This window comes from Neopsephotus bourkii, unplaced genomic scaffold (genome assembly GCF_033783945.1).
Source record: "Neopsephotus bourkii isolate Nb327-2 ecotype Australia unplaced genomic scaffold, CSIRO-AGI_Nbou_v1 NB_873, whole genome shotgun sequence".
NCBI classification, from domain to species: Eukaryota; Metazoa; Chordata; class Aves; order Psittaciformes; family Psittacidae; genus Neopsephotus; species Neopsephotus bourkii.
Window position 1 is genome coordinate 3,748,504 of NW_026901367.1, and position 13,996 is coordinate 3,762,499.

Below are 13,996 nucleotides of genomic sequence, written 5' to 3' on the forward strand. Positions count from 1 at the left end.
CCAAATAGAAGTATGTAGCCATCTCCTGGGTTCCATGGAGGTCTGTGGCAATAAGTATTTATGAACCTGGACTCACAAGGACAACATTTTCTGTACTAGCTTGTCCTCTTGATTCTTACCGTTTGACTTTGTAGTGCTTGGCCTTTCTAATGAATGGTAACGGTATTTTGTGGCACTTTAGACCAGTATTGTTCAGCTCTGTAATGGGTTTTCTTGTTCTATGGACACAGATTTGCGCCCCACTGGAGAACAGCAATGGCTTTAGCTCTCAAATTAATCTCAGGAGAGCCTTCAAACTGCAAAGCTGCACATCAGCTTCTGGACCATCCAGCTTCTGCCCAGTTCTGTAAGATTTATGCTTGGAGCTGATTGTTCTCAGGTTATTTGCCTTGTATGACTTCACTGCTTTTACAGGCAGCTCCAAAACTAAAGGCAAAAAACTTGAAAGCACATTGGGAAATGTTAATGCTTCCACTAATAAAAACAAGAGCTTTTAACATAGATACAGGCCTTTTTTCCCCCCCCCCTCCTCTTGAATAATGGCAGTCTTGTTGCTTTCCCAGCAAAGGGAGGACCTGATTCTCCTTCAGGTTTGTAGTCATCTCCTTTGGCTGCCAAGAGATAATAAAGTAAATGCCTGCTGCCGCCTTAGAATAGCATTGCCTGTGGGCACAAAAATGCACATACACTCAAGTGAAGCAGTGGAAGGCTAGGGAAGCAATGGGCAGATGTTACCAGGATTAATTAAGAAGTAGAAATTACATCAGTAATTAGTTTTTTGTTGGGTGTAATTAAATGGTGCACTGTTAAAACATGATGCTGAAATGACAAATAATTAGTTGATCATGGTTCTCCCTAGGGATCTGTTTTCCCATAAACTGGTATGGTGTATGTCACTTCTCATTGTAGTTGCAGATTTGAAGCATAATTTACTTTATTTAGCAAACAATTCTATGGCCAGGCTACAAACACTTTTCTCCCCTTTCTTCTTCTTCAGTAGTACTGTAAAGATGACAGGATGACTCACAATCGTTACTTTCCTGCAAGTTGAGACAGTTGGAAGACTGGAAATGCCAGGCTGTGTGTTTTGGAAGACGATGAAAGCATGTTCTCATTTGCCTATACCACATTCACCATTATGAAGGCAGAGACTAGTGACTCAATAGCTGGTACTTCCAAGTGCTTTAAAACTGATGTCCAAGCTTGAATAAACTCAGGTTGCTGTGCTTCACTGGCAGATCTGAGACAATCCGATCAGTCAATGCAGAATTCAGGTGGAGTGAGGAAGAATTACCCAAATACAGGTACTACGCCCCTTCCCTCCTCCCCACATGGTGTCACATAAAATAGATGTGTTTAGTGGTGGGATTAGAGTATGGCTCTGATTCTTCACAAGTTCCTGAGGATTACTCACAGCTAGTGTCTGGCAGTCATCATCTCTCTGGACAGAGCTCTCATCACCATTCTCATGTCACGTTGGCTCAGGCTGTAGAGAATGGAATAGGTTTTGGCACATATGCAGCTGGAATGAGCTTTCATTGGCAGCTGGAGGCTCATTATTGCATCTTTGCTCCTCACTCCCCAGTCTAATGAGGTTGCTGGTAAGGAGATGGATTAGATGCCATGGCCCTTGCATTTTCCTGACATGGTGCTCGGAAAGGGCAGGATGTGCATAGTGCCCCTGGGTTGCTCTGGCCTGCACTCCTCAGGGACTTTCTGAGCAACTCGGGGTTCTGGTCCACGTGCTCTTTGAGAGCTGGGATGTCAGGGTGAGCCCACTTCCCTGTACCGGTGTTACCTGAATACTGTTTTCAAAAGAATACTTCAAATTAAAGAGAGAGAATGGAAAAAATAATAGTACTGAGCTGGCAGTGCACTTATGCAGTATTTCCACTTATTTGTTTCCTGGTTGTCGGGGGGGGGGGGGGGGTGAAGCAGCAGCAAAACAAAAAGAGTGGCTCTGTGATGAGTCTAGGAAATAGGAACGGGGATTCTCATTCCATATCAAAGAGGCCATATGAAGCAGTAGAAGTGACCTGGGGCTTTTTTAATAACATTTGTCAAGCATGCTATTTATCATGTTTGTGTAGCCTTTAGTTCAATAAATACAAGAATGCTGTATACTTGAATAAAACCATGCTAATGCCCTGCAGTAAATGGGATGACCAGTAAAAGAGTTACTTGTTCCCGATCATGCAGGCAGAGCTGGGAAGGGAACCAAAATCTCTTGAAAATTAGGTTAATCCACAAGACATCACCTCTTTCAAAAACATTCTCCAATATAATGTCACACTTGCCAATGAGTGTAGGTAGGTAGGAAAGAAACATGCCATGGGTGAATATGCTTGGGCTCATCTGAGTACCAGGTCATGTTTTTACTCAGTAAGAACTTTATCAAAATATGGCAATGAGGACTCAGAGCAAGGTGCAGTACTGGGGAGCTACTGTATTGCCTCAGAAGGGAGAACTGACAGGTAAGGCTTAAGTTCCAGTTTTGAGACTATTTCTTTCCCTGACACTGGTGTCTGTGGCCGTGGAAGTGGCAAGAGGCAGCCATCAGCCAGAGTCAAAGGGTTTAACTTTCAGCCTTCTCAAAACCCACCCACAGGGATTAGATCACGTATCTTTGACTGCTCCCTTTGTTCAAAAAGTGTCTCTGTCTGTGTAACAATTGCAGCAGTGCCAGACAGCAACAGGATTAACAGCTTTCATTTGCAGGATGTCAGCATCTCATCTTACCAGTTTTTGGATCCAGCAAATTAGTGGTCAGCTTAGAAGGATGAGATTCTTAATGACTTCTTTGTCTCAGTCTTCACTGGGAAATGCTCTGACTACACCATCCAAGTCTTGGAAGGCAGATGCAGGAACTGTGAGAATGAAGACCCTAGGCCCACTGTAGGAAGGCATATGGTTCAAGACCAACTTAAGAACCTGAACGTACACAAGGCCATGGGACCTGATGAAATCCATCCATGGGTCCTGAAGGAGATGGCAAATGAAGATCCTAAGCCAGACTCTGTCATATCTGAAAAATCATAGCAGGCAGGTGAAGTTCCCAATGACTGGAAAAAGGGAAATATAAGCCCCGTTTTCAAGAAGGGGAAAATGGATGACCTGGGGAATTACAGACCAGTCAGTCTCACCTCTGTGCCTGGCAACATCTTGGAGCAGATTCTCCTGGAAGGCATGCTAAGGCACATGAAAAACAACAAGGTGCGTGGTGACAGCCAGCATGGCTTCACTAAGGGGAAATCCTGCCTGACCAATTTGGTGGCCTTCTATGATGGGGCTACAGAACTGATGGACAGGGGTAGAGCAGTTGATGTCATCTACCTGGATTTGTGCAAAGCGTTCGACACTGTCCCACACGACATCCTTGTCTCTACATTGGAGAGACATCAATTTGATGGATGGACCACTCGGTGGATAAAGAACTGGCTGGATGGCCGCACACAAAGGGTTGTGGTCAATGGCTCAATGTCCGGCTGGAGACCTGTAACGAGTGGTGTCCCTCAGGGATCGGGGTTGGGACCAGTCTTGTTCAACATCTTTGTCACTGCCACAGACAGTGGGATTGAGTGTACCCTCAGCAAGTTTGCCGATGACACCAAGCTGTGTGGTTGGGTTGATGCGCTGGAGGGAAGGAATGCCATCCAGAGGGACCTTGACACACTTGTGAGGTGGGCTGATGCCAACCTCATGAAGTTTAACCATGGCAAGTGCAAGGTCCTACACCTGGGTCGGAGCAATCCCAGACACAGCTACAGGCTGGGTAGAGAAGAGATTCAGAGCAGCCCTGTGGAGAGGGGCTTGGGGGTGCTGGTCGATGAGAAAATGAACATGAGCCGGGTTCAGTGTGCGCTTGAGCCCAGAAAGCAACCGTATCCTGGGCTGCATCAAAAGGAGTGTGACCAGCAGGTTGAAGGAGGTGATCCTGCCCCTCTGCTCTGCTCTCGTGAGACCTCACTTGGAGCATTGTGTGCAGTTCTGGTGTCCTCAACATAAAAAGGACATGGAACTGTTGGAACAAGTCCAGAGGAGGCCCTGAGGATGATCAGGGGACTGGAGCACCTCCCATATGAAGACAGGCTGAGAAAGTTGGGGCTGTCCAGCCTGGAGAAGAGAAGGCTGCGTGGAGACCTCAGAGCAGTTTTCCAGTATCTGATGGGGAGCTATAGGGATGCTGGAGAAGGACTCTTCATTAGGGACTGTAGTGACAGGAAAAGGGGTAATGGGTTAAAACTTAAACAGGGGAAGTTTAGATTGGATATAAGGAGGAAATTCTTTGCTGTTAGGGTGGTGAGGCACTGGACTGGGTTGCCCAGGGAAGCTGTGAATGCTCCATCCCTGGCAGTGTTCAAGGCCAGGTTGGACAGAGCCTTGGGTGACATGGTTTAGTGTGAGGTATCCCTGCCCATGGCAGGCTGGTTGGAACTGGATGATCTTAAGGTCCTTTCCAACCCTAACTATTCTATGACTCTATTTTATTCTCCTACTGGCAGGATCACTCAGGCCAGGCTTCCTAAAACAACCAGGATCATTGTCCTATCCAGCTGCATGGAACAAACACCCTCGCCTCAGTATCACACCTGGTAATACTGGGTGTTTGCCTCATTCCCACTGAGCAGTAGAACATAGCCAGGAGGTTGCTCTTGAAGGGGAAATTGTTTTTTCTGGTAGAGCAGAGCTAAAATGGCTCTTTCGTGTACCAGGCAAGTGATGCTCCGCCAGCCTGAACAGCTGGGATCAAGCCATTGAAAGCCATTGGAAGCAAGGCTGTGTCCAAAATGCTTGTTCTGGAGAATCCCCAGAGGTGGGAAGGAGCAAGTGTGGATTGCCCTGGCCTGGAATCCACCTGGCAGGCATCACATGTGCACCAGCTCTGCCTTGCAGCACTGGTGAGATGGAGCTCCCAGTTGCCTGGTACTTCTCTTGGCAATCTCCTTTCACTCTGCTTTTGAGGTTCATGGTGTATGTCTTGTGGCTTTTGCCTGTGTGAAGTGTTGGAGTGTGTGGCTGACACGCTCAGGATAGCTGTCTACCTCAGCATTAATGAATCTGGAACATAGAAGTGCTCTCTGTGACACTGAAATTTAGATGATGATGGAATATCCCCTGGATCTGGAAAATGAAGAGGTGGAACAAGGAGAGATTCTGCCTCACCATACACAGCAGGTCATGTCAGAGCCCAGAACAACTCAGGATTCCAATACCAGCCTCACTACAGCTTGCCGAAAAACTAGTTGGCTCAGTTTTATGGGATTTGTTCACTTGTTGGTTTGTTTGGTAGGGCTTTTTTCTTTCCAGGTGTGTAGGTACGTATATGTCTGCTCTCTGTATGAAACAATCATTAGGAAAATTAAATAAAACAATGAGGTCTGTTTTAGGCAGTTTTTGCTGTGTCTCCTTAAGGCAGTTTGAGTCTCATCTCCCTCCTCCATAGGTACGGCTGAGTACCAATGTTGTTTTGCAAATCAGAACAAGAAATTTGACTTGGAGCTCAAAATGCAATACGCACATACTGCCAAGGGGTAAGATTTTGAGTGTACTTCAGTAATCGCTGTCATGTGCTACAGCCTGAAACACACCTTGTGTTTTAAGGTGAGAATAGATCACTCTGAAGTCATCAGTGAATGTGGCCAGGCTCTGGAGGGCTGGGGAGGATGTACCTCCATGGCTGGGAGGTTGCACAGGTCTTCCCGTGGTGCAGCAGCAGCATGTTCAGCACACAAGAGACAGATGCCAGCAACTCATCTGCCTTTCATAATAAAGTGCTGCAGTTTCTCTTCTCCCTCCTGCAGAGCTCGCAGCAATGTAGCAGGCTTCAAGGGTAGGAGCCAGTGGAAGAGGAAAATCTCTTGGTGCAGGAATCTCAGGTACCATGAGAGAAACTAGCAGAAGGAATTAATAATTGCTGCTCCCTGCTGCAGTTGCCAGGGTGAGACAACAGATAAGCAAGTCTGTTTCCCATCCCCATAGCAACTACTCAAGACACTGGGGATCCCAGTAACGCTGTTTTCCTTTGTACTTGTAACAGAAATAACAAACAGGAGTTCTGATTTTTAGAGCTAAAGGACATACTGCCCAGGCCAAGTCTAAACCAAATCACATGGAAAAGCCACCCTCACCTCGCCAGGGTGTGTAATACAGCAATGCAGCAGCTTGGGGAAGGCCAAGTGCCATATCTTGTCTGAACTAGTTGAGTCCTCTGCGGCATCCCACCAATGCTTAAAGCCTTCTGCCTACACATGGGTCTCTGCCTCACATCCATATGATAACAAATATAGCCCAGCCATTCAGGGCTGGGAAAAAAACCTCCTTTTCTGCAGGCTTACTGTGTGTATAGAAAATCATGCCTAGCCCATGCTCACAGCTGGATTGAGGGAGGGTCTCAATCAGGGATAAATAAACACAGACTAGGAAACTTCACCCAGTACCTCAGGTATGTGAAAGGCTGTGTGAAGCAAAGTGATTTTTTCCAGTAAGTTTTCTTCAGCACTTCGAGACCAGTTCCGCTCCAGTTCAGCAGGGCTGGCTGTATTCTAACCTGCCTCTCATACACTGTCTCTTGTTTGCTCCTTTTCTTCTGTGGCTGGCATTACTTTGCTTAACTGCTCTCACATGCTTTGGGGGGGGGGCAGTGGTGCCTCCTCCCTCTCTGCAAGGGTAGCCCTGTGCTCTGATAGCTATGCCAAGCCAGGCACTGCAAAACAGGACTTCAGTGCAATCTGCTAGGCTACCTGGATAAACACTAGTGGTTTCCAGAGGTACCAGGACTGGAAAGCCAGCCATGGTATCCCTCGCAATAAATGCTTTTAAATGTTGAAGATCTGACAGGAAAGGTTTCGGTGGCCCTTGAAGCCAGCTTGCAGAACTCACCACTGGTTTCACACCAGGCAAGCAGGATTTACCGCAGCCGCCTCCAGCTCACCACCGAAGTTTCACATCTCTGCCAAAAGACGCCTAGAGATTAAACAAAAGCTGCAGCAACAGCAACTGCTCAGATGCATTAAGCTGTTGCATCCATAAGCCAATGCATGAAGATTAATGGCCACTTTCACAGAAGCCATGAATTGATGTAAATGTCACCACCTTGTAAATAAGACAGCATTGCTTTGCCCTGCTTCCTCAAAGCCAGGTAAGCATCCACCTTTCATTTTAATGGCCTGAATTTTGGACTTCGTATGTGCCCTTTAAGTAGATTTTTCCACCCCTGTGTGCCTTTGAATATGTTCCTAATCATGCTTTGCTGCTTTCAGTGCGGTTGCGAGCGTTGCTAACGCGTACTCTATTTATGGAGAAAACAGCTGCCAGACTGGAAGGAGAATTTTGCTCTCCTTTATTTTATAGAAATAACCTGCACTGAAATCGATCTGATGAACTTGTGATGCAACGAGTGCTAGGATCCTGGAACGAGCCGTGGAACCAGCACATCCCCACGGCACGAGCGCTGCAGTTTATTTGCTCCAGTGTCAGCTGAACTCAGTGACGAGCGCCTCGGCACAGGGCTGCGTGACGAGAACTGCCCTTCCCGCGGGTACGGCCGAGCTCCGCGGGCACAGCTGGGCCGTGCGTGGGGAGGCGGCAGAGTCGCTCAGCGCCCCGCGCGGTTTCCAGCCCGGTTGATCACAGGCGAGGCCGCGCCCGGGCTTCGGGAGCGCTTCTGGGCCAACCCTGGCTCTGCGGCCTTCGGGGTCCCCGGCCCGCTGCCGGGACTCCCTGGCAGAGCTCCCGCTACCCAGCTGCTGCCCGGCCCCGGCAGTGACCCCGCCTCCAGCCCTGCCGTGCGGCTGCAGGGGGCGGGCCGGGAGAGGGGCGGGAGCAGGGCGCAGGCGCCTGGCCCCAGGAGGGAGCCGGCTCCGGGGTGACGGGAGGGGCGGCCCGAGCCGAGCGGCGGGCACAAAGCAGCGGCCGCTTCCCGTGCCTCGGCCCGGCCGGGGGCGGCTCCCACCAGCGCTGCGGCTGCTGCCCGGCGGCGCGAGGTAAGGGGCGGGTGGGGCTCGGGGCCGGGCGGCCGCGGGGTGCGGGACTGAGTGAAGGGGCTCGCGGCGGCTGCTTCAAACCGCTGCCCCACGGGAGCTGGCGGACCGGGGGACACGAGGGCCGCGAAGGTGCGCGGTGCTGGGAAGCGTCGTTCCCTCCCCGCGCGGGGACGCAGGTGAGGAGCCAGGCTGCAGCCCGTCCCTCTTCCTCACCGCTCCCTTCCCCCTCTGGGCTGCCTCTGCCGCGGCCAAGGCAAGGCCGGGCCGGGCCCCGTCTCCCTGCGGCAGGTCGCGGGGAATGTGGTCCAGGGCCTGCACACACCGGGCTGCTGCTCCCTACTCGGTGCCACGCCTCTGCACAGGGTCTCTGGGCCGCAGCCTGCCGTGCCTTGCCCGGGCACCCCGCTGCCTGAGGGGGGACCCTCATCAACTGCTTCCAGCTGCGCCGTCCATCCCACCCCCCTCCTGCCGCTGTCATCTTCTGTGTGTCTAAGGCGTACAGCCTTGGAAGGGAAAGCTTACTGCATGTTTGCAGTTCGGTGCTAACGCCGTTTAGGGCCTGCAGGCAATACGCCGTACACTCTTGTCAACAGTAGTTGAGCAAGGCTGAATGAAGAGTTCTCCGTGTGGGCATCTGCTTTGCTTTTCTGACTGAATTAGGGCTTCCCAGGGCCCAAAAGATGGGATACAACATATGTTTTGTCAGTTCCTCTTCTTAAATATTTCCTTATAAATATTATGATAAAAGTTTATTTTCAGTCACACAGGTCCAGTGTGATAAATGCAGAAAAGCAGAAGGTGTACTTTCATCTGTTAGCTTTATTCCTTTATTGTATTATCTTTCCAAGCTACTTAGCTCTCATTTCTTGTATTTGCTTATTTCCTAAAGTCTTACTCTAATGCCCTTATAAGTAAGGAATAGCCTTATGTGCCTTTGCCAGCTCAGCTGTGTTGAGGATTGCATAAAGCATGGTTTCCACTTGGTATTTCTTTGTTCAAAAGCTCCTTTGGGGGGGGGGGGGGTGGGGGGTAGAACAGGACAGTGCTTGCAAGAATGCCCTTTGTTAGAATACAGCTTGTTTGGAACAGCTGATGGACCTGACAAGTGACTGGACTAACTGTGTTTGACTGGAGTTATTGAATTTGCAGAATTGCACTATTGGCCAGGTGTAGTCTGTAAGGCTGTTGAGACAGTGCTCAGAAAGGCAAGTACTTGGAGCTTTAGACTGTGCCATTCCACAGGAATTCTGTCTTCAACTCAGCTATGTCTGCACCGACTCTCTGAGTAACTCTGTTTTGTTGGGATATGTCGGTATAGCTGTTGAACCAAGCTCTTGCCTTTCCACAGGCCACATCTATGTTACATTTCACTGGTTTTAGATCTATTTAGCTTTTAAATGTCTGATTGTTAATAGGTTACTTGGGACCCAAATATTTAATTACTTGAGCAGGAAGACTCTGATAAATAGAGTTGGCAGTCACATAGCTACACAAGAAAATTGTGCTGTGATTCTGAAAACATTTATGTGGAACAGTCCCCTGTATTTTATCATATGTGATCCTAAGATGCATTTAGTTTCATTGAGAGGATTTGTATTCGGTCTCCTGCCTCATTCTTTGTGTTAATTAAAAACATTAGCTAAGAAGTAATTACCAAGAATATCAGCAATATTGACTCTTCTGAAAATGGTCATGGAAGAGCTGCATGGAACAAGATTCCAGTATGCTGCTTGGAATACACTCACCAAGTGGGTTTTGAGGCCGACTTTTCTTCTTCAAGGGATTTCTGTAGGTTTCAGTCTGTTTATATTTGCTTAACTTGTAAATATTTGGATTTTTTGTTTGGTTTTGCCCCTCAGCAGATTTGGGATCCTACAGCACTGTTGTAAATGGGCTACCAGGGTGAAGTTTCCCTGGTATAAGTCTGTTGAGGCTGGGTTGTACAGTAGCTGTAATGCAGGTTTCTTCTCCAGCTAAGCCTTTAAAAGGACAGCTAGCATAAATATTCTGTGCTGAGAAGTTGATCCTGTTAAGCTTCAGGATTTACAGGCTGCTTGAAAAATTTCTGGTGCATTGAGAAACTTCTGTGCTGAGCAAGGTGCAAACCCAGGAATGCATCATCTCTGCTATTCAGAGCAGAGGTGGCTCAACTGTGGTGTTTGTTTGGGTTTTATTTATTTCAGAAGTTCAAATTCAGTTGTCAAGGGCTCTGTGGCCCATGAGTGGTATGAGTGTGTGCTCCTGGCACAGCTGGATAAGGTGTGTTGAAAAGCTCTTGTGGCTGACTTTGATGGATTGCTCTATCACCCTTTTGCACTCTCTGCCAACTTGGTGTCCCTTGCTCCAGCTCTGAGGCCCTACAGGGAGGTGTGTCGTGGTCTCCATGTGAAAATACTGCAGTGTCCTCCTCCCTAGAGGCTGGGAGGTTGAAGCATACAGTGTGGGATCAACTGTGTTGAGGTCTGTGGCTAATAGGACCAAGAACATTGGCTCCTGTTGCTCTCAGGTATGTCTAATGTAGAAGATGACAAGCTCTTTTACTTAAGGCTCAGAGGTGGTTTTGGATTGTTTCTAAAGATAGATCAAACGTAGTTACTAAGGCACTGAACAAACAGTAGGGTGACTAAATATTTCATAGCTACTAGAATAATGCCGCTGGCACATTGTAGTGATAAGTAACTTATTAATCTCCCATCAGCAGGAGGAAGTTGAGAGGGTACTACATGAAGTAGATATGGTCTTAGTCCTTTTCTTAACATGTTATCAAACCACTCGCACAGCTTTTTAGCCCTGTAGGATCACTGAGGGGCTCTGGATCAGTAGCTGAAAGGGGCTGAACAGCAAAACTGTGGTCTCGCTTTCCAGAAGTAGGGACTCCAAGCATAGGCTGTAGCAACGTACAGAAAGCTAGTTCCGTGGTCATATGTATTGTAGGCTCCATCGTTGTGCAGGACTTGCATGTGGCTCTAAATACTTACCATAGCGTACAGATCTTGAAAATAAGAGGCTTATGTACCTCTAATCTGTAATTGGAGATTTATCAAGATGTCTCAGAAAAACCTTTAAGATTCCTTACTTATGAGTTGCTTGGGAAGAATGCAAAGCAGAGTCAAGTGTTACCAGTTAAACCATTTTTTTTGTTGTTGTTCCAGTCACTTATCATTCAATTGGTACTTTCAGTGTGTACTGGGAGAGGGGATGGAAGTGTAACTAAATATTTGGCACCCTAAGTTAAATTGAGTCATTGTGTAAAAAAAAAAAAAAACCACCAAAAAAACACAAATGGGTGAACACAGGAGTGATATAGTGTAGTAGGAATTGGAGGGATATGAGGCTCCAATTTCCAATATATACCTTAATTTAGAACTCTGAAAATTATTCCTGACTCAAGAAACTCTGCAGCAAGACACTTAGATGCAATACAGTTATCCCATTGGAACATATTATGAGAACTGGTAAGGATATCGCATCCACTTCTTGGCATTTGTGGTGCTTATGACCTAGAGTAGGACCACTTACAGTCAACAGCTTTATCAGATGTTTCACCACCTGCAGTTACCCAGTCCTAAGGCAGTGTTGCCTACCATACTTGTTCAGGAGTCTGAGTGTTTGCAGTTTGAATGGGACCAAGGAGAAAGGGGCTGGAAGGGATGTAGAATTTTCTTAGTCTCTTCACTGCTGTGAGATGCAAAGTGGTTTGTTTGTGGAAGGGTGGCTGCTACCACTTTGCATTCTTGGCTGTAGACTGAAGTGCTTACATGGTCTGATCCTGCTTTTGGTCTGGGCCTTGTGTGATACTTACCTGGAAGGGGAGGTGTTCTGTAACCCAGCCTCTTTTGGTTTTGAGAGCATCTTTTAGACAGATCAAGACAAACATGTGCAGTCTTTCTTCTGCCTTTTTGTTCCACAACACTGCCATAGAAATGAAAGTTGATGAAAGTCTTGCCAGGCATCATGGTGAGTCTCAGCCCATGGCTGCCTCTGCACTGGACCTCCTGTCCTGAAAAGCATCTGCTCTCCCAGCAGATGATGAGGTTGTCAAGATGGAGTCGAAGGTTTGTGCAGTGTGGAAGCACAAGTCCTTTCCTCATCCAGTCATTGCACTGCTAGGCCCAGTCATAGAATCATAGAATAGTTAGGGTTGGAAAGGACCTTAAGATCATCAAGTTCCAACCCCCCTGCCATGGGCAGGGACACCTTGCTCTAAAAAGTCATGGCAGCCCTTGTGAAAAGCATGTGTAAAGCACATGCTGCTCTGTGAGCTCTGCTTGTGGAGCCCACCCCGTGAAAGCAGAGTGACAGGAAGGTGTTCATGCAGCACAGGCCGTTTGGCAAGATGTCATTCCATGGTGGAACTAGTTCTCCTCTCTTTGACAGTAAGTTTTATACTAACTCTATTAACTTCAAGGGAGTTGCTCCAGAATTCGTGCAAATGCTGAATCAGGCCCAAGGGTTTGGTTTTTGTCCTTGTGACTTTTTGTTGACTTCTGTAGTTTTTGTAAGTCTATGTCTGTGAAGCCCATGCTTAACTCTTCTAAATAAAATAAAACATTTTGCAGGACAGATAAACCTGTATCTGTCCATTTTGGGTTGTGGGATTTTTTTTCCTCACATATTTTATTGAAAGCTTGTGTTCTCTAAGAAAAGTGACTGAAATGTATTGTCTTGTAATTGCAAGACTGACAGTATATACATTTGTTGTGTGCTTAGAGAAGTTGGAATATACCTATACTTTTTTATCTGCTATTCAATCTATGTTAGTTTGATTTGCAGTTATTTGAGAATAGTCATCTGTCTACTGCAATGCTTTGAAAAGAAGCTGGTTGATAAAGCAAGTGTGTGGTTTTGGTGGTTTTATTTTTCTGCCTTGAGATCGGCAGAGAGAAATTACTTACACATAAAGGAAAATAAATTGTGGAGCCATAATTGTATTCTCTTAGACTCATTCTGGGGTTGTTTTTGCAATGCTGTAAACAACTCAGTTGAAAACTACTACACATTAATGCCATACTGCACTCTTAGAATCATAGAAACATAGAATAGTTAGGGTTGGAAAGGACCTTAAGATCATCCAGTTCCAACCAGCCTGCCATGGGCAGGGACACCTTTCTCTAAACCATCTCACCCAAGGCCTCATCAGCCTAGCCTTGAACACTGCCAGGGATGGAGCATTCACAACTTCCTTGGGCAACCCATTCCAGTGCCTCACCACCGTAACAGGAAAGAATTTCCTCCTTATATCCAATCTAAACTTCCCCTGTTTAAGTTTTAACCCATTACCCCTTGTCCTATCACTACAGTCCCTAATGAAGAGTCCCTCCCCAGCATCCCTATAGGCCCCCTTCAGATACTGGAAGCTGCTCTGAGGTCTCCACACAGCCTTCTCCAGGCTGAACAGCCCCAACTTTCTCAGCCTATCTTCATATGGGAGGTGCTGCAGTCCCCTGATTATCCTTGTGGCCTCCTCTGGACTTGTTCCAACAGTTCCATGTCCTTTTTATGTTGAGGACACCAGAACTGCACACAATGCTCCAGGTGTGGGCTCATGAGAGCAGAGTAGAGGGGCAGGATCACCTCCTTTGCCCTGTTGGTCACGCTCCTTTTGATGCAGCCCAGGATATGATTGGCTTTCTGGGCTGCAAGCGCACACTGCTGGCTCATGTTTGTTTTCTCATTGACCAGCACCCCCAAGTCCTTCAAAAGCTGATAGGATTCTGCTGACTGTGTATGAGAGGTGTGTGAAGATGTCACCATGGTAGGGTGAAAGTAGCAAAAGGAAGTTAGAGTCCTACTAGCTCTCTGGCAGGAATAACAGTATTTTGTGATATGTAATCATCATATATGATTTGGAATTAGTGAACCCATTTCTGTGGCTGTTGCATGAAAAGACTCCTAATGATGCTGCACCATGGCGGAATCTGGTCTGTGAGGGTGATGTATAACAATAGGGTTGGTTGAGACAAAGAAATTGCATTTTTCCTCCCGATCTTGGAACAGGGTTTCCAAGATAGCCT

General features: G+C 47.3%; 2 protein-coding genes across 6 annotated transcripts in view; both read left to right on the forward strand.

Moving 5' to 3' along the window:
- SLC24A3 (solute carrier family 24 member 3) overlaps window positions 1-5,386 on the forward strand; it is a 181,061-nt gene extending 175,675 nt beyond the window's left edge. For all 4 annotated transcript variants that reach the window (XM_061356932.1, XM_061356933.1, XM_061356936.1 and 1 more), the window contains exon 17: window positions 5,098-5,386. In XM_061356932.1, coding sequence (XP_061212916.1) covers window positions 5,098-5,367 — 270 coding nt within the window. In that variant the 3' untranslated portion in view covers window positions 5,368-5,386. The remainder of the gene's footprint in view (window positions 1-5,097) is intronic.
- A 1,731-nt stretch (window positions 5,387-7,117) lies between these two features.
- RIN2 (Ras and Rab interactor 2) overlaps window positions 7,118-13,996 on the forward strand; it is an 84,935-nt gene continuing 78,056 nt past the window's right edge. The window contains exon 1 of one of the 2 annotated variants that reach the window (XM_061356930.1): window positions 7,118-7,138. The gene's annotated coding sequence lies outside the window, so the exon portion shown is untranslated. Of the gene's footprint in view, window positions 7,139-7,783; window positions 7,983-13,996 lie in introns of those variants that run through there. The other variant, XM_061356929.1, reaches the window with a different exon arrangement.